The following is a 27561-nucleotide window of genomic DNA, read 5'->3' on the forward strand; positions in this document are numbered from 1 at the left end:
TTACAGTAAAAGTTTCAGATCGTCAGCGTGGTGCTGGTGGCAATAGAGCAAATGAATGGGGCACCATGTATAGATAATGTCATTGATGAATTACCTGCCGGAGCGGAGCAACCTTTACTAAGAGAACGTCAAAACAGCAATGCGATGATCACAAGGATTATTTTGGATCCGTGGTGGGAGCACTGAAGATAATACAAAGGATCAGACCGCTGACATAGGTTACATATGGTACCAGGTAATGTTTCCACTGATCTATTCTTTATCATCGTCCTCCTTTCTATAGGGCTGTTTGACAGTTTGGTTAATTGAGGTGGGTGTCTTCATGTTTAGAGCCTACATTTCTTCAGATTTTTCAGATGAAATTAGGTAAAGGCACTAACGATAGCTAGACATTCACAGGACTGTAATGAGATTTACCTTTAAGAGTAATGCATAGTAGCCTATAGCCTTCATATTCAGGCCTGTGACGACAAAAGTCATCTTGGTGAAATGTGTTGTTTGTAAGAGGCTGCTTATGATGAAGCTACGTCAACTGCACTCTGAGCACAGTAGCTATACTACTACACTTTGTCATGGTACATGAACGTGGGAATATGTTGTCACTCTACTGTAGTGAGAAAAGGCTGTAAGAGACCTAGATCCTGTAGAAGCATGTTGTCCCAAATTACCAAGGATAGAGTAAAGCTTCTCCTCCTATCTGTGTCTGCATCATGTGGTGGTCTGCTTAATGAGCACTAAGGTGGTTTGTATGTAACAGGGTAACAAGACTAGTTCTTGACTGGTTCATTAAAACCCTGGCTGGATAGGAGAATACAGATGCTTTTACATCCAGGAGAGAAAAGGTGTGGCAACTGAAGTGTAAACTGGACATGGTATCAGATTATTAGATACTAAACTAAAGTTGGTTCTAGACAACAAAAGAACATCCTGCAATTGCATGAGACATATTTCATCTTAATTATCAATTTTAAGGGTTGTGATTTAGGGAATGCAGGTGCTGCAATAGGATGTGAAAGTTTGATGTTATGGTGAGCGAGGGCAGGAGAGCCGATTAACATGTGTAGGTAAAAGCCATGTTGTTATATGCACAGCACAGTTCCTTTATGCCCCCCCCCCCCAGATATCCAGCAACACATGATAATAGTGTCTATATAACTAGCAACCAATACCCAGGTTTCTGTGTCGGTCCCTGTAGTGCAGAACCTAAATGAATATAGGGGCCGGATCAAAATTAGCAAGGGGCCGGATTTGGCCTGTGGGCCTTGAGTTTGACACGTGTGCTGTAGTGTATGGCTTCACAACAGTAGCTTTACACCTGTAGACCGACCACTTTGAGGGAGTACAGCTGCAAAAGTTTTGCTCTAGAGTGAATGGGTGGGTGCACCTGGCAGGGTTCCTACTTTATTCTTCGATCCCTTCTACATCATAACAACAAACCAGCGTGCAGCGATCCAGTAGGACTTTTTATATTTCTTAACAATATAATGATGTAATCACTAAATGGCCTTGTGCATTTTAGGAAACCTTATAACCTCACTGTATCTGTGTTTTTTTGTTTTGTTTGTAGCTACACATTTAATCTTGTTGGACTTTCCTCATATTCAGTTGACAATCTTGGTGTCACAATCCGAGGATAAATTCAGTTTAAGGGCAGGATAATCAGGCCTAAAGTAATTAGGTTGAGTTTTTATCATTGGAAGCATGTTGCTTCGTTCAGTACACTATGTATATACATGGTTGACTGTGAGTAGCCTATTGTTTTACTGCTTTGAAACATTTACAGGAACAGACAAATAGAAAAATGGATCCGGTGGAATAAAAAGCACGATGGTTGGGTTTCACAGCTTTGGCCACACATCAGGAACAACCTGGTTCTTTTTTTTTTGTAATTGAAAGAATGCAGTTGGAGGAAAACAGCGAGTCAGTTTTTGCTGACTTTTTAAACATCAATGAGTTGCAATTAGTTCTGCCCTTTGAGACAGATACTAATTAAAATGTTCATGTTAGCCTTTACTGTAATCTTCCAAAATGATGGCAATTTCAAGTCAAGTCTTAATTGAGTGTTTTGATATGTCCAGATTTACAACAACATGCAATCTTTTAGAAAATTGGAGAATGCATTGATCTTTTAGTGTGTGATCGGTTCAATTTGAATGTATCTACCTCATCTAATGTGTTTTAATATAGATTACATTTACCTTAATAAATCAGACTGAAAAGCAAAGAAAGACCAAAATATATATTGTCAAACTAATGTGTTGTGTTATACATGTTACATAACTGACGCAGAGCATCCCCTGTCTGATAGGTCAGGTTTGTTTTTTCCTCCATATTCTCAGCTGTAAATAGTTGTGGTAATACCAACCCAGTATGTGACATCAAACTAACACAGGATCATGACACAGTTGCTTTGGTCCCAGAAGCACAGCTCCCTTTGGTCAGAAGAAAGCCTATTAGGAAATGGGAGGGACAGAGAGAGCGAGAGGTAGTGAGACTAATGAAGTTAGATAACATGATTAGGGTCCAGAGCAAAGAACTGTCTTTTTCTCAGAACTATCTATCATAACTGTCTCTGAAGACAAAGTACTGTTGACAGGATTAAACAACAACAGCAATACCCTCACACAGAGTTGTGGCCTAAAGATGAAGTAAAGATGTGTAGTATAGGTGATTGGAGAAGAATTAAGTTGATAACCAGCTGGCCTAATACAGAGTTTCCATTGATGTTGTTTTTCAATTGAGTGTCGAAAGACATATAAAACATTCAGCTGTAGATGTTTGATTTGTAAACAAAGCCAAAGCCAAAAAAAATATGAAATATGACCTGTAGCAAAAGCTCTCACATGTGATGTGTTGGGTTTCTACATGTGTGTGTTTTATATGTATGTATGTGTACTCTATATACGTACATCCTCAGGTGCGTACTTGGAATGTGTGCAGGATGAGCAGCACATTTGTCACATTAGCTGAAGTACTGGAGGCACGAGGGGGACCTCTGCAGGAGGAGGAAGTCTGGTCCCTGCTGCTGGCCACTGCAGAGTCTTTAGTGGATGTCTCTTATAAGGGTAAAGCATTTTAGATCACCACCTCTCATTGTCGTCGCACATACTTCAATGCTATGACCATTCCATTGTGTTTTTGCAATGTAATGTAACATAACCATTTGAATATAACTTGCAGTATTTCAGTTTCACTCTGACTTTACAGTAGAACTGTATTAGCAGCATCATATATGTTATGGGCTTCCTACTTTCTTTGCAGGTCAGAACAATATGTATAATATCATAAGCCCCACCTCCTTGCTGCTGTCAGCCACTGGTACATTAGCATTTAAGAATTGTGGCCTATCAGATGAGGTATCCACCTTCACTGCTCCAGAGATGCTGCAGGGCCGTGCCAGCTCAACCAAACCTGCCATAGAGAGGGTCAGTGCATTCATCCTCATACTTGTCCTAATAGTAACTTTAAACTCTGCTCGTTGTTTTTCCTTGGAGTGTAAAATCTCAGGATGTTGAAGGACGACTGAGGTGTAAGCACTCCATCTAGTGGCTGAGCAAATGAACCGCTGCTCTGTATTCTGCTCTTCAAAGCCCTAATTTATGAACTTTGGGTAGATGTGCACATGTGTACATGTGTGCGCTTGTTTCACACACACCTTCAAGTAATCTGCCTCTCATATTCTTAATCACAATATGTCTTATTCATATAACTCATAGATATGTTAGCATTTTATGTGTTAAAGCTGCAGGAAATGTTACCCCTGCATAATAGAAAACAACATGTGCTATCTTATTAGCTATTTATAGAAATCTTAACCACTGTTGCCTTTTACTTAACAGACGGACCATTTACTGGGTAGTCTGTTCAAACAGGCATTTTTAAATCATGATTATTCTTCGTCTATAGCTTTTCAGACACCCTATGTAAACTATTTAAGAGAAGAATAAGTTAAAAGACACATTATTAAACTATTTTTTTCATCATAATTTGATCATTATGTCCCTGCCTGGTCTATTATATAAATTCCCTCTCAATTTGTTGGATAATATTTAACTTATAGTTCTCCTGCTTGACCACAATATGTTGTGTGTCAACATAGTCCTGCACTTTAAATCTAAAATCCCACATATATCATTTATGTTCATATGTAATGATAATGATAATGATTGCAGCTCATTTTAGGATTTTAATCATAGTGCAAGGGTTGAATATAAAGTATTATCTAAAAAAAACATCACGAAGCATCATTTTTTTATTTTATTTTTTTATTTATTTATTAGGGACCATGTACAATTTTAAACATAAATGTTACCATTTGATGCATTGTACCAGAGTTAGCCACAGGCTAATTTATATCTGCAGTCCCCTGGCAGTGCAAAATAAAAAACATACATACATTAACCACAAATACATGTATGTAAAAGTTTACTTTAGAGCTAGTTGGTAATGGTAAATAATCCAACCTGTATTTTTTATTAACCAATTCATTTTGTTGCACAGATGCAGGTGTATTCACTGGGTATGACTCTCTACTGGTCAGTTGATTTTCACCTACCTCAAAATCAGGTAGGAGCCCTTCATACAAAGCTGTCGTTTTTAATGTAGTCCCATCATAGTCCCAAACCTCAAGTATTATAATTACTTTCCACTGTCATTCCTCTCAGCCAGTCCAATTGAGTGACCATCTAAACAGCCTCCTGCTCAGCATGTGTGAGGACCTGGCCCACCGGAGGGTGAATCTTATCTCCATCCTGGAAGGCTGCGAATTTCAGCATAAAGCCACCATCCTGCCGCCACCCGCCCAAGTCATCAGACAGCTGGTGGAGGAGGTTTTTCACGAATCAGTGAGTCTAGTTATCTACCTACAGTATGTTCCTGTCTGTAAGCATTTCAGCTTCTTTGAAGGCCATTGTGTATGTGCCAGAATTTAAAAGCACAATCTGCATAATGACAAAAAAATTAAAATTATTGTGAATAGTAGGCGATTTCTTTACCTCCAGGTGGACCATGGCTCTCTGCCAGACAGTCACATCCCTTTGAGTGGCAGGAGTCAGATGATCAGAGAGAGACTTCATGGTGAGCATGTTATGGTCCTTACAAACCTGAGTTTTATTAAACCAGTTGTACAAGTAACATCCAAAGCATCACGTAAAAGAGGAGAAAGCGGAGATGAAATCTTACTGAACATAAGCATGATACAGGGAATTTTCTTGAATAAGGGTTTTTGACAAAGAAGCAGATCTTTGATTACTTAACTGTACATCAGTAAGTAGTATGCCTTATTGCTTATATTCTTTTAACATCATAAATCAATTTGAAGTTTGACCTTACATATTTGCAGAATTTAGTTTGAGTCATTGCTCCTTTAATTCAAGACGGCATACAGGTCAACAGGATTAAAATCTTAACCCTAAAGCAAGCCCAGGATAAGGCTCCTGGGAGAGCCAATAATCAGATACAGAGTGTGGATGCTTGCAGGCTAAATCCTCCGCCTCAGTTCTGTGAAAACATCTCAGTGTCTCCTGGGAGCACAGTGACGGACAGGAATCAAAAATTGCTGTCATCTTTCATCTCTTACCTGGTTGACAGGAAAGAGAGGGCCACTTTCAGACTTCAGCGAAGGCAGTGGTGAAGGGAGAAGATACTCAACGGACTCTGACTCAAAGTCAGGTACTGAAAACAAGTGTCTTGTGTCCACTTAACAAAATTCCCTAACTCTGGTGTGCAGATGTCATCCTTTATTAAATGCAACATTTTAATCACTAAGTTTTCTTTACTGTGTGTTTCATCAGAGGCTGTTTTGACAATGCAAGTGATCGTTTTATGTCTCGTTTTCTAGGGAGTTTACCTCAGAGACCTTGGAGACAAAGACCAAGGAGCTCTCCCACACCATTGTACCAATCTTCTTTAGACCGGTATGTACAATATGCTTGCTTACACAGTAGACCATATAAGGGGGGGATGCCATCCCCTATGTTAGCAAAATGACCAAAATGCCTGCCCCTTGTTAACCTGCCACCCCCCTCTCCATCTCTTATTAGCAAAGAGAGTGCAGGGGCAGAGCGGTTGTTTAGTTGAATATGTTAGTCTAATCTGCCTGACTCATTGATCCCTTATCTGATTGAGGTTTGTGCAAATTACAAATCAATAGGCCCGATCATGGCTCGAAAATATCAGTAGCCTAACTGTAACTGTGCTGTGTATCGATCAATCCATGGCGCTGTCCGTGGTGCTGAAGTAGCAAACGGATTCTTAATTGTGACTTTTTCTCTGAGTCCCGCCCTTCTCTCAGTTTCATCTTGGATCTATAATACAGAACCAAATCGCCTACTGTGCACACATACACATGATCACCACTAATAGTGTAGTTAGATAAAGATTCTTCAACTATTAGAGCTATTTGCGTGTGCAAATGCGTGTGTGTATGTCAACATAAGTAAATCCATCCGCTTCTCTTTTTAGCTCCTTCATTGTCTGTAGTGACTTTAAGGGGACATGACATTGTCTCAGAGTTTGAGTTTTCCAACTTGTCTGCACAACTATTACACAATGTGTCCTTGCCCCATCCTTCTCTCTCCCCTCAGACTCCCTCGTGGGGTCCGTCACAGGGACAGCAACTGCAGTTGGCTTGGTAGGAGCCCCCAACACGACATCTCTCCCAAGACATCGGGCAGATCTCACAGTCCTTCCATCACCTTCAGCGAGTCCTCGCTCAGCCTGAGCCAGAGGAAAGCTAAGGTAAGATTATGCATTTTTTTAATGTTTGTTCAGTTACATAAATGCAAGGGAAATGTTTTTGTAGACCATAAACTACAAGTGTATGTTGTGGATCTGTACAAGCAGCTTTGGTATACAGTATTTAGTTGAACGAGAATGAGAGTGAACTGTGCAGTATAGTTTATAGTATATTTCAGCTGACAGCAGAGCGTGTAGATAAGTTGTTAGATGTGTTGCTTATTATTTATTTATTTTATTATAAATGTGTGTTTTGTCAGGCTTTGGGTCCTGAGTTTGTCAGAATGCAAGACGAACAACACATTGTTCTCGAGCTTCCAGGATCTATTGTGGTAAATGTATCATTTCTCTTTATCTCCTCTGCTTCTGTTCAATATCGATGTAAATTGCTGGTTTTTCACACTATTTGAATTTGTCTTTTCTTTGCATGCTGAACAATGCCTGTTTGCATACTTGCATGTACAGTATTTATGTGCATGCATGTGAGTGTGTTTGTCAGTTTTTTTTATGTCCAAGTGTGTCTGTGTGCGTGTCCACCACAGTCCAGAAAGGGCCGTTCGTGTTCGTCTCAGAGAGAAGTGACAGTAGTGCTGCCTAACGGACAGTACGTGGTGGTTCGCTGTGACACTAAGTCCAAAGCAAGAGATGTGTTTGACATGGTGGTGGCTCACGCAAACTTGGTGGAACACTTCTACTTTGGTCTTGCCTTTATAGATGGTAAGAGTGACATATTATGTGGGACCTACCTGGACTGCACTGATTGTGCATCACATTGCAACATTTCAAATAGAAATTCAAAATATCCATAGTCCAACTTGTGACTGCACTATATATATATATATATATATATATATATATATATATATATATATATATATATATATATATATATATATTTAGGATGATATTTGTTTTTCTTAAAAAAAAGTTTAGTAAAAGAATTTAGTACATATTATATATTATCATATTGTATATTATTATATATATTAGATCTTTATGCCTGTTTTGTTGTTTCAGTATGAAGTCAAAGAGGCCTTTCTCTTTCATTCTGCAGATGATGAATATTTCTTCTTGGACCATGAAACAAAAATCTCCAAAATTGCACCTGACAGTTGGAAAAAAGGGCAGATTTTCTCCTTTTTGGTGTTTCTTCGAATCAAATTTTTTGTTGATGATATGTCCTTCATTTTGTAAGTACAGTATTGGCGTTTTACCGATATGTAGAAAACCCATTAATAGAAATACATAGTTTAAAAGTCTTTTACTTTATCTTTTGTCCTGCCTCCTAGGCACAGACTGACTCGTCACCAGTACTACTTACAGCTGCGTAAGGATCTCTTGGAGGACAGGCTTTACTGTAATGAGGAGACAGGCTTGTTTCTGGCTGCTCTTGCTCTGCAGGCTGAGTTTGGGGATTACATGCCAGAGGTACCGCAGATAAAAAGAAAAATGTTCACCTTATGTCTTTAAATACCAGCATTTTCAGCATCTTTCAGTGTTACAGCTGCACATTTTGTTCTTTTGTGTGTCTTTTTAGCTGTATGGTAAGAATTACTATCAGCCAGAGCATTATGTGTCCAAGAGGATGCTCGAGAAGCTGGCCCTACCCAATGTCAAGGAAGAGTTGCCAAGATTACATGCTAGTCATGCCCAGCTTCTGCCTGAAGAGGCAGAAACAGAGTACCTAAAGGTATTCAGACTACCAATGCATCCACTCACACGCATATTTCACCTTGCATGATTCTAAATGAATAAGTTGTTTACTACTACTATTTTTCTTTAAGTCTAAAGGATTGTTTAAATAAAGGGCTATAATTTAAAATGTAATGCACGTAAAAAAAAATATGTACCATTTAGATTGCCCAGCAGTTGCCGGAGTATGGGGTTATGTTCCACCGTGTGGGGAGAGAGAAAAGAACAGTGGTGGGAGAGTTGGTTTTGGGAGTCTGTGCCAAAGGAATCATTGTGTACGAGATAAAGAACCACCTCCGGACTGTCATCAGACGCTTCCTTTGGAGGGAAACCGACACCATATCCACTGGGGTAAAAATGAGATTTTGCTATATAAGATAATACTTTGTACAGCTCATTTTGTTACGAAGCTCAAAGTGAAGGTATGTTGACTTGTGTCTGTCTTTCAGCGTCGTAAACTCATTATAGAGTGTGGTGGGCCCAGTGGGAAAAAGCACAGTTTTATAACAGAAAGCTCAAAAATAGCACAGTACCTTCTGAACCTCTGCTCAGCACAGCACAAGTTCCATAGCGAGATGATGTCCCGTCAACTTAACCACACCATGATACCAGGTGAGTAAATTTGACTGATTGTGTAGAATGAATTGTTTTTGACTTTGACTATACCGATGCATATTATAGCCAAGAATTACAAAGAATAAATAACTCCTCTGTTTCTCTAGATGAAAACATGGATAAGTACATGTCTGTCTACCGGTGTCGTAACTTGGACCTAAAGCGGATGTCCTGCTCAGAGGGCATGTTGCACCATATAGGTTTGACATCTGGTCAACCAGACTCCCTCTCCAAGTCCTGTGACAACCTGACTGCCAAGCTGGAGGCGAGGCTGCGCCAGCAGAGGGAGATGAGGAGGGAGATGAGCAGAGAGCTGAACAAGGAGCTCACTGAAACAGGAGACCTCAGAGACATGAAAGAGCGACAGTGTTGGAGGTAGCCTTATGATAATAACAAATAATATTCTTCTTATAGAAATATTGTCTCTGTGAACATCACAAAGCTTTGTAATGCAACTGTGCACGTGTTGTAGCACTCCAGAGTCGATTCCCAGAATGATGTCCAGTGTCTCGCTACAGAAGCAGGACTCTGAAGCCTCTTCTTCAATACGAGGTGAAAATGTCTATTTTTTTGTTAAACCCACACAGACAGGTTAAAGGAAAATCAACATTAGGCATCTTTAGTAAGGTGTATGGCCACATCTTTAGTAAGGTGTATGGCCACCATGAGCCTCTTGGGCAGCTTTAATCCTCCTAGGCATAGAAATCATTGACCTCTACTGGTTTTGATGGTTGTGGTAGAGAGCATTGTCTAACATGTTGCTCAACAATCTCCCATAGGTGTTTAGTTGGGTTGAGCTCTTGACTGTGAAGGCCCTAACATATGATTAACATTTTCATACTCTGCATCTGCATTTGTTTTGTTTCTCTTCCCATTTATGGAGGCTTTTTCTTTCATTTGTCACCTGTCTATATGATTATATGTAGGTGTCTCAGTGGTTAACACTGTTAAGAAGTAATAATGTGTTTGGGTCTTATTCCACAAATACCCATAGGTGTGAATGTGTTTGTCTGTTTTTTATGTGACCTTGAACACAATAATCAGGTATAAATATATAAATATATAAGCACATTACAGTGGCCTGTTTAAAACATGTGACTTGCAGTTGATACACCAACCAGGACCCCACCAGAGAGAGAGATAGTCTGTGTGTCCCTGAAGAAAGATCCCAAACTGGGCTTTGGTGAGTTTATTAAGGCAACTTAGCAGTGAACTTGATGTAAAATGAATGAGCAGACAGCAGAGTACCACGTATTGTTTAACAGGAGACTTTTGTCCTCACTTCCTCTCTGGTCCTGTTTCAGGCTTTGTGATAGTGGGCGAGGACAATACAGGTAAACTTGACCTTGGGATCTTCATTGCTTCCATTGTGCCTGATGGGCCCGCGGACAAAGATGGACGAATCAAACCCGGTATGAAGCACCAATAAAGGGAACTTGGAAACATAGATTTGTGGCTTACAACTTAACATCACTAGGAATAACATTGGGCTGCATGTGACAACCTATAACAAGGATTTTGTAATGATCAGTTGATTTTTCCAGGTGGACGTCTTATCTCCCTAAACAAGACTAGTTTGGAAGGAGTGACATTTAGTGATGCTGCTGCCATCTTACAGAGCAGCCCTGACGAGGTGGAGCTTATTGTGTCCCAGCCTAAATGTAAGATCTGATCAATGCTTTCTTCTCTGCATGCACAGTCTGAGAAGTTCATACAGTTTTGGAATATTCATAAAACATTGTACAGTAGTGACACTTGATATAACCTATATGTGTACTGACATCCTTTATCCCACCTGCTTGTTTTCCTATCAGACTATCTGAAGGACAGAATGAGTTCCTTAAGTCAAAGTACTCTCGGTTTGGCATTGGAGAGAAGCTTTGGGTCACAGACCACACTGAGTGGCACAGAGTACCGTCCTGTCGTGGAGGAACTGGAGGAGGCCATCACTCTGTCCAACATGGCAACCCAAAAACAGAGCAGGAGGCTTCACATTCCTGTTGTGCGAATCCATGATGCCCAGGTTAGAGATGAGTGACTTTGTTTCCATGGAAGCAAATTTGTCAGCATGGGGTCAAGAGTTTAACCCGGTGCTAATTGTTAAATGGATTAAGTGCTCTGAATAATGTGATAAAACTCTGAGTGTCCTGAAAACACACTTCTGTAATTTCTTCATTTATTCCTCTCTCAATCTAAAACAAATGTTTTCTGTTTACCTTTTTGCTTCTCTTTATCAGGATATGTCTTCTAGGTCCCCGTCTATCTTAAGTTTGAAAGCTGGGGAGCAGTTTATGGTGGAGCTGAAGAAAAAAAGTGGTAGTCTTGGCATCAGTGTTGCTGTGAGTGAATTGTTTTCTTTTTATTATACAGCATTTACCGTATACACTCAGCTGCCAGTTTATTAGGTACACATAGCTAAAACTACTACAAGAGTCCTGCAACAAATCCTTTATAGATAACAAGCTATGATGCACATTAACTTGGATCCATTTACGCTGAGTCAGTGTTTGTTTCTAGCATTATTTTAGACATTGACTAATTACTTCTCCCTTTTGCCAAAAGGGAGGACAAAACACCAATGTGCGATATGGAGGTATTTACATCAAAAGTTTGGTGCTTGGAGGTGCTGCAGAGCAGGACGGGCGCATTCAGATCGGTAATCTTTTCATTTATCATTTCGATATGTGATCAGGTGGCTGCCAAAAACATGAAAGGTTCTGTAAAGGCTTGATTTTGTGCGGGATGTTCACTTAACTTGTGATTTAGTAGGGGAAATAGTAGCAAAAGCCATTCATGTCATTTATTTGCATTTCTCATCTGTGAATTTTTTCTTTGAGCGTGTTGTGTTATCGTGAATGACATCTCCAATTCCCTTTGTATCATTATCAAACGATATCATGAAAACATTGTGAAATATATGCCAGCTAAAACCTTTATGAATATAAGTGTAACATTAAGGTCACTGCGCTGTGTCTGCATCTGCTTGGTTCATGCTTCAGTGAGCAGGAACGACTTTTAGATTTGTTGACATGCCCATCAACCCCATACACTCACACACACACACACACACACACACACACACACACAGACACACACACACACACACACACACACACACACACACACACATACACACACACACACACACACACACACACACACACACACACACACACACATACAAGCACAAACCGTTTATGTACTGTATTGATGTTGAGATTTGTGTTTGTGCATATGACAGGTGACAGACTGCTGGAGGTTGATGGGTCCAACATGAGGGGCGTGACTCACCACCAAGCTGTCGAGTGCCTGAAGAGGACTGGGGAGGTATACACACACACACGCACACACACACACACACACACACACACACACACACACACACACACACACATGCAAACATGCACATGCAGTAAAGTACAATTATACATAGACATAATTTCTCTTTTTCTGATATGATTTCATTAATAACAGTACAATGTGACTGCCCTCTCCAGAATTTTTTTTTAATTTTACATGTAAACAGCATATGTTCGTGTCCAGTGTCAATGTTACCCCTTTTCTATTCTCAGTCAATGTTGATTTTCTTCGACGATCATCACAATCCTTCCCTAACATCATGAACCCATTTTAGTTGCACTTGTTGGACCCTTACGACCCTTCAACCTTATCTGCAGTAATCTAGAGCAGCTTTTTTCAAAGATGATTATTATAAATATGCACAGAAAAAAAGCACAGTAGCTGGTAATACTGTACATTATTTTCTGTACTTGCAGGTGCATGTTGAAGTATGAACTGCAGAACATATAAAGCGCTTGAATGTGAATCTGTTCCCCATAGGTGGTGAACCTGCTGTTGGAAAGGGAACCCACAGTGATCTTGGAGCCCAGACTTGACTCACCCTGCCCCCCCTTGGCCCAAAGTTCGTCACATACACAGCACCTAAGGACTGAAGTCTCCATGGAAACGACCTTGAGTGGTCGAGCCAAGGACTACAGCTTTGTGACTGATGGTGAGAGGCGAGAGGAAGGGGCACATACTCTCACATAGGAGAAAAAAAGAAAAGATAGACAGTGTCAGGCGCACACACACTTGCACACATGGCCCAAAGGTGACTGTGAGTCATCTGACAGCTACATTGTGGTTGCTGTCAGAGTCATCCAGGGCTGACGCTCCCTTAGTCCCCCGAGACAGCATGCACTGAAACCTTGAAGCTGCCTGTTCACTGCCTGAGCTTAGTTAAAGGGACAGTTCCTCATCTCTGCAAAGCTTTCCTTCTGAAGGCAATGTGAGACAATATGTGAAAAAGGGATAGTCTGCTTGTTCATATTTTGTCATTGGAGAAAAATAAATGGGAAGATGTGTTAGGGGATCACAATGTACCAAATCTCAGCCCACATTACAGATTAAAGATTACACAACACACATGAATGCTCCAAGATTCCCCTCCGTCTCCTCTCATTCCTAGAAAACACACATGAAGTGGTGCTGAAGAAGAGTTTGTCTGGCCTCGGCTTCAGCTTTAACATTTCGCAGCTGCACTCGGGTCCAGACAGTGGCAGCGTGGTTCGTATCAAACGTCTGTTCCCGGGTCAACCAGCGCTAGAGAGTGGCCTGCTGCGAGAGGGAGACATCATTCTGTCTGTCAACAAAGAGCCTGTCAAGGACCTTTCTTACCAGGTTGGGTTTAGGGTATTTAAAATAATTATTAATCCTATCCTAAAAATAAAGCCAGCAGAGGTCCACATTCATAAATAGAGCTTGCTAATTGCATATATGTGTTTTTGTTGTGGATGCAGTTTTGTTTAATCTTTTTTCCAAAATTGAAATAGGGACTTAAAAAAAGTGGGTACACAATGTGGTTAAAAAATGTTAAATAATAGACTGGTTTATAAGGTGCAGACTACAGCCTAAAGCATTGTTCACTAATGGCAGCACTAGGGCTGAACGATTTTGGAAAATAATCTAATTGTGATTTGTTTTAACCAATATTGCGGTTGCGATTTAATATGCGGTTATTTTTTTACATGTCAGTGCTGATACAGATTAGTAGTGTTGCCCTGTGAGATAGCAGCATTAGCAAGCAGTTTTTGCACAATACCAGATGCATCTTCTTTTTTAAACCCAAAATAGTCCCACACAACTGACGTAGTGTTCCTTTTTGACACTACATTTTCTATAGTGTCAGGTTCTGTCGAGGTAGAAGATGATGCTTTCTCTGTAGACTGCTTTACTCTCGCGTGTCACAGGACCAGAGTGTAATTGCAGCCTCTGCGATTAAAAAATCTTCTTTTAACATATTGCGATATTATTGCAAATGCAATAAATCTTTAGCCCTAGGCAGCACAGTGGGTGATTTCGTCTGTGGATAAATAATTGTGAATGGGCTGGTGAGTGTAGGAGGGCCAATAGTGGCCCTGGTCTTTCTTAAGATTTCGGCCACGTCATTGGTCCACTAATCCTTTAATCTCATGCCACTGAAAATAGCAAGCTGTTTGTGTCATAGCCTTTAGTGTGTCATTTAATCTTTTGTGTACTGCCAAGAAGTTACAATGGCATTCACACAGGTGCACTTACACAAGTCAACGTGTAACAATTTAAAAGATCTGCACATTTTGAGTCTATCTCAAGCTGTACCCAAACATTCCCACACTAACACACAGTTTTTTGGTGTTGTTTCAGAGGGTTTTGCTCCTGCTACGTGGAGCTCCATCTGAAGTTCATCTGCTGGTCTGCCGACCAGGTCCTGCAGTACTGTATGATGCAGATGACAACACACTGGTGAGCTCACATGCACACAATTACATATACACACAAAAAACAGCTAAGTAAGACCCAGTGATACTCATCCTCATGTCCGACTCTGTAGAGTCCTGCATTCTTCCGTGAGGTTCGATCTCAGTCTCTGGACATCCGACTAGGAGAGGACTACAGCCAGTTCCTTAAGTTTCAATATGATCTCAAAATATCTGCCCCAAAACAGTCATCCACCCATGAGGAAGATCTGCTAAACACAGCAGAGAAAAGCTTGGATCCTCATGCAGCTCCAGCATTCCCGGAGACCCAGGAGAGTCTGGATGGTGAAGTGCAATCCAACGAAAATCTCCCATCTCCTCCTCGCTCACCCCCGTCACCCACCTCACCTATATCACCTCCATCACCAGTCTCGCCACCCTCACCTACCTCCCCAGCATCACCTGCCTCACCTGCCTGCGGCTCTCCCCTGGCTCCACCAGAGTCACAACCAACCACTGGTAAACTAGAGGAACAACAGGAAGTAGATAGGAAAAAGATCAAGGACGGGAAAGACGAAGAGGAAGAAGATGTTGCAACGACTACAAGCTCAACTGTGATGCTTATGGATGACTGTCCTAAGAGTGCTTCGAACTACGTATATGCCAGGTAAGGTATCAAAAGCAGCCACATATGAAAACTGTTACGTATTTGGACATTACCCTATAATAAAAATGTTTGTATCAATTATTCCTCTCTTGTAGCCTGGTGTGCCAGATGAAAACGTTTCACAGAGCACAGTAATAATGCATGTTCTTTTACTAGAATATTGGCATAATTCTTGGCAAAATCGTTCCCACCTATGGCCTAGTCATTGACCAAGAGTCAAGGAGTGAGCTAAGGAGTGAGCTGTGTTTAAAGCTTGTAGTGTGCCATCAATGTCATTTTAGACGTTTTATTTTAATTAAAATGAAATCAAACGATTAATTAAAATCAAATGATGATTTTAGAAATTAAAAACAGCTTTTATGAATTGATGAAGATGGGTACCATTTAAATTCTACATTTTCTGGATAGAAACTTAGAAAGTTTTGAGTGAAGTATTATGTTATGTACGTTATATACAGTATTTCTGTCTGTTTATCTGCAGTGGAGTCAGAGAGGAGGCAGATGGAAGTGTGACCTACTGCCTGATGGGAAATGGACTGACTATCATGGCAGATGAAGAGTACCTGACCATCAGCTCCACACTGGAGCCTCTTCTCAGCCTTCCCTCCAGTCTGACCGCTCACACTCCAACAACCAACCTCACAGGCCTCCACTCTCAAATCTCCAACAGCTCCTCTAGTTTTAGCTCTCAGAATCCAAGCCTCGACCCTCACATCCCCACTACTACCACCAGCTTGCCCCTCAGCCACTCGTCTGACACCACGACCACTTGCTCCCTGGCTCACCCATCCCAGCCGCTCACAACCCAGCCACCAAAATCCAAGCACCATCCGATCCAGCAGGGGCTTCTTCCATGTCACTACAAAGCCATCTCCAAGAACATTAAGCCTATTGTGCCCCTACCGCAGCCTCCTGATCCCCCATTGACCCCCATTACAGCTCAGGTTGTCCCTTCTGTGCCTCCTTGTGCCAGTCCACCTGCCCTGACGCTGTCCCCCACAATGCTGCCCCCTCCTTCCCAGAGCCATACACAGCTGAGAGAAGAAGCAGAGAAGAAAGAAAGGGAATACAAGTATGATGATTATGAAGAGAATGAGGAGGAGGAGGAAGAGAGTCGAAGGAAGGCAAGTTTGGGATCTTTTGTGTTCTTGGCTCACTTTACCTTTGCCAGCAGAAAACACATTTGAAAACTGTTTCATAATGTTTGGGGAATACAAGCTTTGGTATAACAAACCAGTAATTAAAGTTGGCTGTTTTTTTGGCTTGAAACCAACAATGAACAGAGAAAGAGATACTGTAGACAACTAGTCTATTTAAAACATTTACCAGGACATTTTCAATGTATAATTTACATGCAATATTTTAATTGTGATTCCAATATAATAACAAATATAAAGCAACAATACTACTAACAAATGATAATAAATGCATCTTTCCTTGTTAATACAAGGTTAATGTTTAATTGTGCATTGTCCCGATTTAAATAAAATGACATTACATTACATTAAAAAAGAGGACTTCAGCTGTTTTACAATGTTTCCAAATAAATCTTCTTTACCAAAACCTTACTGGTTAATCATATCCTATACTTGTATGCTATGTTAAATGCAAGACGAAAACCTATACAGGCTACAATATAACATACAGTAAATTGTTTTCTTTATATAAAATATGCTGTACCATAGTTAGTCATCTTAGACTCTCTCTCTTCTGCATAACAGATTTACAGTGAAGTTATGGTTAGAAATCTGTGATTAGAGGAAAAGGAACTCATGGGCTTTGTCCACAGGGTTCACCAAAGTCAACAAAGCGTTGAAGTTTAAGCTTAAACATGAAGTGATGAAAATAATCCTTGATGTTCAAGTTATTTGGAGAATTTCTGTAGCTAATAAAAAGATAAATTATCAGTGTTTCTTACCTCTCAGGGATTGGTTAAAGAGTTTGAGCTGACAGTGGTTCTGACCAAGTCCAGGAATGGAAGCTTTGGGTTCACCATCACTCGAAGCAAACTGGACAACTGCTACTACATACAGGAAATACTGGACAACCCAGCCAAGGCAGATGGACGACTCAGGGCAGGAGACAGGCTTGTCACAGTATGCACAAACACACTTATCCGTACATTTATGCACATTTAAAAACATTATTTTGATTATTTTATTCAGAGTATGTGCTGATCAAGTTGACACGTTGTCATTTGTTTCTAGGTAAATGGACATGATGTTACCAATGTGGGAGATGATGTTGCCATGACGATTCTCAGGTCATCTCCGAGAAGACTGAGTATGACCCTGGGGAGGGCTGTGTCCAACCTGGTGGCCCCACCGTCCTGTGACAGCCTGCCTGATATAGTTCTCTACAAGACACCTTCAGGACAGCTGGGTGGGAACTGCATATTTTCACACATTTTGAAGACACAGACACACATCATCAGTATCATTTAGTTGTATCTACTATATATGTGTGCCTTCTCCAGGTATAAAGCTGACAGGAGGCATTGGCAGCAAATGGCAGGGCATCTACTGTCTGCAGGTGGTGCCAGGCTCCCCAGCCAGCGAGGAGGGCACCGTCCAACCCAGTGACAAGATCCTCTACATCTGTGGCAGGTGTACCCTGGGAATGACCCTGGAGGATGCAGTCAAAGCCTGTGAGATCGCCCCTCGTAAAGTCAAGCTTAAAATCCTCAGGTATGTGCCTTCAAAAGCCCGAGAGATACCGATACTGACACTGAAGTAGATTTGATTTTGTTTCTTGAATGACTGACACTACTTTTTGTTTCTGTCACAGAGAAGACCAGCCAGTGAACCCCAAAGCTAAGTGGAATGGTAAGGGCTTCTGAAAGATTTATGGGATGGTTTCACCTGATTGAGTTAACCCAAGAACACGTAGTTTGCTTGTTATATGCACTGATGGATTGCCTAGAAACCAGATATGTTTGTGCTCAACTGAACAATGAAAAAAAGTTAAATCATTACCAGAAAGCATTCTCAGTTCTGGGAAGACACCAGTAGTGCAAGATTTAGCACCAGTAGTTCAAAATAATTGTTTCCTTGTGCAATCTGTGGTAGTGCATTTCTATACAAGTTTTCTTTTGTAGGTCTGTTTGACTGGAAAAAAGAAAAGAAGTTCTTTGCCCGTTTTGAAGAGCCTGTTTCTCCAGAGAAAGACTCTCCTACTGAAGATGGTGAGTTTTTTCTCCATTGAACTCTCACATGTTCTTTCAGCACCATAACTGGTTCTCTTTCACTCTTTTGCTTGTTGCTCTTTTGTCTGTGTGAAGCCGGAGCTCGGTGCTGAAAGATAGTTCTCTTTGCGTGTGTGTGTGTGTGTGTGTGATCTGAATGCTGACAGACAGATCCTTGGCTCTCACAGCAGGATTAATAATTAGCAAGCTTCAGGCCCTCCACTGGTGTATTGAACTGCAGGGCTGTAGCCATCACACAAACGCGCACACGCGCACACACATACAGTGCCATACAGTCAGTGGTCTACAGGGCAGGTAGCTCAGTTGCCTGGTGACGGTGCATGCATCGGTAAGGGGCAGTGGAGAGGGTCAGTCTGAAAAGACTAGCCTTGTTCATCTGTCATAGAAGAGACGTACCCATCAACACTTGATGGCCGGTTGGTGTGTGCTGTTTTTTTTCTGTGTGTCTGTTACGGAAATTTCATTGGCTGTAAATGGTCGCATGGATGGAAATTGGTACAGAAGGGAAGTTCCATTGTTTGCTTCGGGCCAAACTCCAGACCTTTTCCCTTATTTAGCTTCTACATCGCTTTTAATGGCTTGATCAATATTAATTGAATACATTGTTTTGTCTGTCTTCTCATTTTTTTCAGCTGAAACCTTGTATGGGACTCCTGGAAATTTCAGATGTCGCTCTCTCACACAAGAACAGGATGTAAGTTTCTGAACATATTTATCTTTGTCCAAAAGCTCATTCTTTCTGATGTACTCCTTCATTTTTGTCGCCTCTTGCCAGCTCTATCTGTTCTTTTTGCAGTGCACATATTTTTAAGTGTTTAAACACAAACTGTAACATGAGTCTACTGTGTGTCAATCTGTGAATGCACACTCTGCTGGCGGGGGTCACTGTGTGTGTGTGTGTGTGTGTGTGTGTGTGTGTGTGTGTGTGTGTGTGTGTGTGTGTGTGTGTGTGTGTGTGTGTGTGTGTGTGTCAGGCTTTCTTTACACCTGATTGATGTATTAACAACAGAATGGCATTTTTCTGCCAACATAATGTGCTCCTGTAAATACACTGGACGAAACTGACTCCTCCGATTTCTTGTTTTCTTTCTCCTCCTTTTCACCTCTGGTCCCTTTAGAGTTGCATCATGCAAGTGGAGTTCACAAAACCAGAAGGAGGAGGCTTTGGCTTTGCTTTGATTGGGGGAACCAATGGCAGCATGCTCAGAGTGAAGGAAATCTGCTCTGGTGGAGTAGCTGAGCAGGACGGCCGGCTGAGAGTGGGAGATATTCTATTAGAGGTAACAACCCATAATACACCCAAACTACATTATATTTATTTATAATGGGGAGACCCTCATCCTCACTGTGTGTATTCTAGGTGAACGGTGTGATCGTGTCTGGGCTGACCCACAGTAAGGTGGTGGATATCCTGCGTAGAGCTGAAGGCGCTGTACAGCTCACCATCTGCAGAGACATCCTGCCCCTGACCTACTCCGAGTCACCTACACCACCCAACATGTCTGCTCACACTGAAGCTATTTTAGCCGAGCAGCCGGCTCCTGTGTCCAGCCCTGATACCTGTTCCTCTCCTGACGTCATGCTGAAAAGGCCAGTTGAGCGCCTCCCTGGTATGATCTCTGACAACTCCTCCTCCTTTTATCATTCATTTTTAGAAAGGAAATAATGCTGAAATAAAGAGCTGTGTGTGCTGCTAATCTTGACTTGAGATTTTACTGCCTAAAGTTTTGACATAAGAATTCAAATTAAAACAAATGTAATTGGTAAAATCACAAAACATGAATAAGACAGCACCTTGACTTGCAATTTGCCTTTGAAGACTTGGACTTAGAAACAGCCCTAACTAAATTCATTGTGTCCTACTATCATTGTCTCAGAGGTGATTTCAGACCCTCTAGTCAATGAAGCTGGAGTGTTTGTTACCTCACCACCTCCTCCACCACGCCGACTGACTGTCATAACAGATGACACCGAAATTATACAGGTAACAAGCACATGGACTATAGTGTGTGTAGTAATAATGATGTCAACTTCTATTTAACGTAAATCACACCCCTCCTTACCTCTTTACCAACATCTACTACTAACATATTGCACCTTCTGTCTGTTGCCTCCTCTGGCTGCCTGTGTGTGGAACAGGAGAGCTGTAACAGCACCCCTTCTCATCAAGCTTGCTGCCCATCCCTCAATGTCACTGACATGTTGCATGGAGCTTCTGAAAGGTAGTAACTTCACAAACTACTCTCCTATTTTATCTACTTATTTCCTCCCCTTCTCCACCTCCTCATCCTGCTTCTTCTTCTGTTTTGGTCTGCTGGAGTTCCACTGTAAGCCACCATGAGGCAACAGAGAGCAATACAAAAAAAATGCTGTTGCTTATGGGCTGTGAGCCCCAATGAAACAAAAATAGCAGTTAGGAAGTTTGTAGTACTCTTTTCTGTAGCCTAAAAACAAGAAGTATGGCAGAAGTATAAAGCTATTTTAGCCTCTTGTCTATACTGTATTTTAGGTGGAAAAGTCGCAGGGAAAGGAAGCACAGCCTTGCATGATTTCCTCCCCTCCTACCGAAGAGTAAAATGGTCTGGTCTCACCCCTGCCCCCTGACTCCCCCAGGAAACAAATTGTGACCAAACTTTTGGACCGGTCCTGCAAAGACATCCGGAAAACCCAGTCAGACGGCTGGAGCAGCGAAGAAGAAGATGATGATGTATTTGATGCCACTGGTCGGGAAATGACCTCAGCACAAACAGGTGTCTATTGCTCTGCTCCTCTCTACTGTGCTGTGTCAGAGTGAAAATTGTATCTATGCTGAGCCATACAGTACCAGCAACCCGTGTCCTTCTCTTTTCCTGTTTTGTTTCCTCAGGCCCACCCATAGTATCAGAGGAGGAACTGGCCAGTTTAGCTCTCATTATCCCCGCTACAACCAGCCAGTATTCAGGCTCCAGGGTCAAAGCTCTCATCCAGATTCTGCAGCATCAGCTGGACCAGCAGGAACTGGTCAAAGAGTTCATGGTGTGTATGTTTTATGGACAAAATAGTTCATGTACATGGTATTTACCGATCTGTGTAATTTATTCTTTGTAATATTGCCTTAACAAAGGGTTAAATTACACATTGACCAATTAATGCGTGTCATGCCGCTCCTCCATTAAATGAGTTTGTATCACTGCGCTCAGACAATGGGAGGAGAACTAGGATGACCAACAGAGGTGACTGTGCAGTACAGCACAGATCTACTGAGATTGGCGGATCAGTCTTCTCCGTTAGAGCCACAACGTATCAAGCAAGATCAGAGAATGGAACTGTTTTGTTGGTTTTAAATTCAAGATGAAATCATGGCTGAAATCAACCCAATCATGTTCCCATCAAGCATAAACCCAAACAGCTAATCTTAATGTTGTGTAGTTCTGTTGTAGTGGTGTCTTAATGTTGTGATTTTATTGTTGGTACTATTGTTGTGGTTTTAATGCTGTCAAATTGTATTGTTGTTGTAGTGTTGTCTTCATGTTGTGGTTTTTATTGTCGGAGTGGTGTTTTATTGTTGTGTTTTGTATTGTTGTTGTTGTTGTGGTGGTGGTGGAGTTTTAATAATGTGAAATTGGATTGTTGTCTTTTACTGTTGTGTTAGCCTTTTTATACTCCAGTGTTAGGTTTTCCTTCTGACAGAGATGTATTTCTCTGTTTCCTGCCCAGGGACTACATATGAAAATTAGCTTATGGCTAACTCTGGTACTGCTAAGGAGCTGTGCACTGTCCCTGTCAAATAAATAAATAAATGTAACCTTTTCCCACATTGAACCTGCCATAAGAGCTATACATACAGTAGGAGGTTATTATAATAAGTACCTCACTGTGACACACTGAGAGAAATCAGCACAAAAAAAAGGACGTGCAGACACACACACACACACACACACACACACACGCGCACACACACACACACACACACACACACACACACAGAGACATACTCTGACACGTCATTATTAAAACATTGCAGTTTTAGACTATTTTTACAGACAGACATACTGTGATCCAGCTGCACTTTTTTTTAAGTGTTTCACATTGTGCTCATGTTGTTCATTCAGACTCTGGAACATCTGAAGCCCTCTGACAACTGTCTGGTGGGAAAAGCCCCTGAGAACAGAGATAAGAACCGCTACAGAGACATCCTACCCTGTAAGTCTGAAAGACGACTTCTGTTAACTTTTACTTTCTTCTGACAGAATCTACACTTACTTTCTCCATTTGTTCAAACCCCTGCACTTTATTTATTTTTTTGGTGAGCTCAAGCTTGTAAAAGCTGGATACTCACAGACTTGGCATTTATAGGATAGCTAGTTTGTTTGCACATTTTTCTGTAAGGTCTTTACTGAAGGGAGTGGAGATGTTTGTTTACAACACTTGTCTGCGCAACAAATCATTTCCTACTTTAGTATCAATAATTCACTTGAGCAGCACTTATAATCTCCCATCCCACCAATTAGCCAAGTATGTGATGATGAAAAAAATATCATTTGTTGCCCCTTGTAATTAGCTGGGATTTATATTTTTAATAAATAAAGCAACATCTGGATAAAATTATATTATAAACTGTATAATTAATATGAATTTCAGGAGGTAAATACAGTGAGACAAGATGAAACATAAAAACTCCACAAATGTGTGTGTGTGTGTGTGTGTGTGTGTGTGTGTGTGTGTGTGTGTGTGTGTGTGTGTGTGTGTGTGTGTGTGTGTGTGTGTGTGTGTACCCTGGGGTGTAATACTTGTGCTCAACACTGTTAATATTGAAGAAGGTATAAAAGCTGGAGACACACTCAAATGCACACAAACACACAGAAGTGTTTACTTCTCCAGCCCTCAGTGTGTTGGACTGAAAGGATCAAAGTTGAAATGAATGAGCGTGATAAAAAGCATAGTGACCCCCAGTGGAATACCACCACACCTTACCAAACGTATTGTTGCTTACAGCCTGTTACAACTGCTGTTTGTGCAAAAGGTCCAGATAAAAAGGGCATGTTATTTCCTGATCCGATCCATTGCTTATAGCCTTTAACTATTTTCTATAGAAAGCCTGGTTTCCAGTCTGTGGCTTTTTTGACCTCACAAGCAGGAGGTGGGGGACCAACCCAAAAACATTCCTGCCTTCAGTCTATCACCTCTCTCATCATCAACAAACCTCTTCACAGCGCTGGTTTGTTGCGCCCGACTCCAGACCTCAGAGCTGTTTACTTGGCTTTATTTACTGTACACTTAGATTGCGTGCTTTTGGCAAAACAACAAGGTAGCAGTGTTTGTTGTTTGTGATCAAAAAATGAATGGATTTATCAAACATCAAGAAAACCAACTGGAAGGAATGTCTGATCTGTTTGTGGGAGGATGCTGCTGGAGGTGTAATTAGTTTGTTTAAATGTTATGAATTCATGCAGTGATGCATGCTCACACTCAAAAGAACACACACACACACACACACACACACACACATACATACATACATACACACACACACACACACACACACACACACACACACACACACACACAAACACAGTTTAATGTGTTTTTTCCTCTTTCTCTTTCCCCGCATAGATGATGAAACCCGTGTTGCCATTGGAGACAACCAGGACTACATCAACGCCAGCTACATCCGCATGCAAGTCGGCGATGAAGAGTTCTTCTACATTTCCTGTCAGGGCCCTCTGCCTTCCACAGTTCCGGCCTTCTGGCAGATGATCTGGGAAAACAAATCTGATGTCATTGCCATGATGACCCAAGAAGTAGAACGGGGAAGGATCAAATGTCACAAGTACTGGCCAGAGAAGCTGGGCGTGCCTCTGGAATCCGGCAGGTACCAGCTTCACCTGGAGAACCATCAGTACCTGGAGTACTTCCACATCAAGGTCATCCGCATGGTGGAGACAGAGGTAAAAGATTTGTGAGGAATACCTGTCTGCCTGTCTAATGCCATGAATATTATGGTTTACTCTAAACTTCAAAATTCTGCTTGGTTCTTAACTTCTTGTTATTCCAGACCGGTGAGACACATTTTGTCCGTCACCTGAAGTTCACACACTGGCCTGACCACGGAGTGCCGAAAAGTTCCGAGCAGCTGGTTCGCTTCATCCGCTACCTGAGGGCAGTGCACCATATGGGACCAGTCACTGTGCACTGCAGCGCTGGCATCGGACGCACAGGAGTTCTCATTTGCACTGACGTTCTCCTCTGCCTCATTCAGAACGATTTGCCTGTGAGTGGAAGCCATTTTATTAGGTTTACTAATTGGTTTACCATAACATTTTTTAGCCATGGTAGTGGCATGTCGATCGGCATGTCCACTACTTTGGTCCAGACTGAAATGTCTCACAAATAATGGTCCTTAGATGATAGATCCTACTGACTTTGGTAATCCTCTGTATTTTCCTCCAGCAGGAGTCATTGTGACCTTGCTGTTGTTAGCATGTAGCTCAAAGCGCCACTGTGCCTAAGCACAGCCTCACGTAGCATAGCCTTGTTAGAAATAAACTACCGTCATAGACTAGTTCAAAAACATGCTGTAGTTGTGCCTAACATCCTTTTGTCTCTGTCTTGTCTCTCAGATTAACGTAAGCAACATCGTAAAGGAGATGAGATATCAGCGGCATGGGATGATTCAAACTAAAGTGAGTACCAACAGAGGGGTTATAGTTCAAAGTTCAGCTTTAAAAAAACTGTTTCCAAGAGCTAGACTTCTCCTTTGTCTCTTTCATTTCAGGAACAGTACTTATTCTGCTACAAAGTCTGGTTGGAGGTCTTACAGGGCATTTTACAACTTCATGGCAACCAATGGCAACCGGAAAGTCCCCGAGACCACAAAGTAGTTTGAATGTTTCCACCTCCAGTTCACCGACCTGTAAAGCACAGACTGTGTATGAGTAACCATGTGCAGTCTATCATAATACTGGTTATACCTTTTTCTTCGGCTGTAGTTATTTTAGTTAGCTATAATAGGAAACCTGAACTTTTCTGTTTTGATACTTTATGTTGAGGAGGCCTATTGTTTAGTTACAATGACTTTAACTTTAATGTTTTTGTTCTTGTATGTGCTCACGGTGCTGTGATTATGTCAATTTAATTTAGATCACTGAGGTTGTTTTGCCTTTTCAGGCTTAGTGATTTGCCTTCTGTCTTTAGCATTTTTTTTTTTTTTTAAATGTGTGTCACTATTTGAATGTATCTCATTTATTTTCTCCATGTCCTTTAATTTGCAAATTGCATTCATTTGCAACAGTCATATTGCATGGGATTTAGAATCTGGTAACATTCACATCTTTTATCTGGCAGTAATGTTTCTAACGTCATTAGCAAAGTGCACAAGTGAACATAAGATCATCATAAGATCATCATACCAATCTGTTTGTAACCTTGATGAGTAGCATTTCATTAGGCATTGTGTCATCATTTCATTAAGTGCATTTGTACCCTGGAGAAAAGGGCATTAGCAAAAGAACACTATTGATTTTTCAGTTCATCATCTCTGGAAATGAAAAGAATCAAGTGCCTTGGAATGACTCACACCGCTTGCTCCACATTGACCCCGAGCCACTTGTCACAAGCGGTCGGGAACAGAGAGCATGAAACTGATTTGAGAGCACCCAGTGGTGGTTACTGTAGATTGAATGTGTAGCTTTCAGTCTGTTTGTGGTCTGAGGTGAATGTTTGATTGATCCAAACCAGAGGAGGATTACATCTCACCTTTTAGTTCAAATGTAACTTAGAAACAATGTGAAGTTTGCACACCGCCTGTCAATTTTTTTGTTTGTGGGCCGAATTTATAACAATGAAAGTCTTACTACACATAATCACAACTTGCACATCCTGATACAGATAAAGAATGATTCAACATAACAAATGTTTGGATGAATTCATACATTTTCAATTCACTGTTTTACTAAAATTTGAACAAGGCGTTTGTAGAATGTACAAAACTGATTTAAATTGACATTTAAATAGTTAGTTGCTAGGCATTAAGGTGTAATTTGTTATGTAACAACATCCTTTATCTGTATTCCATAGCTATTTTAATACAAACTCAGCCAAAAATGCAAAAAATATGAGGTTTACAAACTTTCCATTTTGCCACTTCAGCTGTATACGATGTGTACATAGCAATATAGCTGCATCTCCGAGTCACAGATCAAAGATGATTTATAGCTGCTGGTTTGAACCTCGAACTTTGGATGTAACTGCTGTATGCAACTTCTTTTAGCTGCTATCATACACACACACACACACACACACACACACACACACACACACACACACACACACACACACACACACCAGCTCTCTTATTGCATGCAGACTCTTAAAGTACAGATGTCTGAGCCTGGAGTTTGGCTGAATGAATTGAACATGATCAAAATGTGGAATGTAACAAAGCAATACTCTCCACAAGGAGGGGTGATCAGAATGTGAACTTCTTACCCGATAACATCTTTCAAACAGTTTGGAACATGTTGGTAAGACACATGCATTACTCTACTTTTGCCATGTGGATGGCTACGCAGAGCCATCAGCCTCTGTACTGTGTATGCAACATCTTTTCATCAATGCTGGTCGGTTGGTCTCCAGCGATAGGTTACTCTCTGTTATGTGCAAGTTCATGTTCTCTCTAAAATCCTGTTGATATGTTTTCTCCCTCAGATCTTCAGAACAAAAAAAAGCACATTTTGCATTCATCTGTGGAAATGCATCTTGTACAATCAAAGCAAGTGCTTATGCAATAGCATTGTGAAATTGAATAACCCTTAATTGCACAACTGCTTAATTATGCTAAATTAATCTCTTGTCACTGTACCAGCCACTATATAACCAATAACTGAGAACAATGTAATACCTCTCTCTTTAATTAAAAACTATTGTGAAACTTG

The 27561-nt window shown here is 41.1% G+C and overlaps 1 protein-coding gene across 5 annotated transcripts; it reads left to right on the forward strand.

The window, feature by feature from the left end:
- The first annotated feature begins 7 nt into the window (after positions 1-7).
- On the forward strand, positions 8-27561 carry ptpn20 (protein tyrosine phosphatase non-receptor type 20). Of its 5 annotated transcripts, XM_035992665.1 has the most exons (49): positions 53-235; positions 614-678; positions 2918-3065; positions 3262-3425; positions 4501-4566; positions 4665-4844; positions 5001-5076; positions 5590-5670; positions 5840-5915; positions 6585-6738; positions 6996-7067; positions 7278-7452; positions 7790-7925; positions 8025-8163; positions 8273-8425; positions 8593-8778; positions 8877-9039; positions 9150-9417; positions 9515-9594; positions 10148-10225; positions 10347-10454; positions 10587-10703; positions 10857-11065; positions 11280-11381; positions 11605-11698; positions 12284-12369; positions 12883-13054; positions 13511-13722; positions 14725-14823; positions 14912-15444; positions 15540-15575; positions 15926-16568; positions 17370-17540; positions 17652-17826; positions 17921-18131; positions 18232-18269; positions 18542-18628; positions 19282-19343; positions 19768-19929; positions 20010-20259; positions 20530-20633; positions 20789-20871; positions 21263-21399; positions 21516-21664; positions 22741-22831; positions 24242-24576; positions 24684-24899; positions 25249-25311; positions 25404-27561. In XM_035992665.1, exons 1-49 carry the CDS (start codon positions 226-228, stop codon positions 25512-25514), a joined length of 7326 nt encoding a protein of 2441 aa, XP_035848558.1. In that variant the 5' UTR covers positions 53-225; the 3' UTR covers positions 25515-27561. The 5 variants fall into 5 exon arrangements, 4 of the variants coding, with proteins under 4 accessions (XP_035848560.1, XP_035848558.1, XP_035848559.1 ...); XM_035992667.1 differs by lacking the exon at positions 614-678 and having other exon boundaries at positions 8-235; XM_035992666.1 differs by lacking the exon at positions 15540-15575.

Source organism: Sander lucioperca, chromosome 15 (genome assembly GCF_008315115.2).
Source record: "Sander lucioperca isolate FBNREF2018 chromosome 15, SLUC_FBN_1.2, whole genome shotgun sequence".
Lineage (NCBI taxonomy): Eukaryota > Metazoa > Chordata > Actinopteri > Perciformes > Percidae > Sander > Sander lucioperca.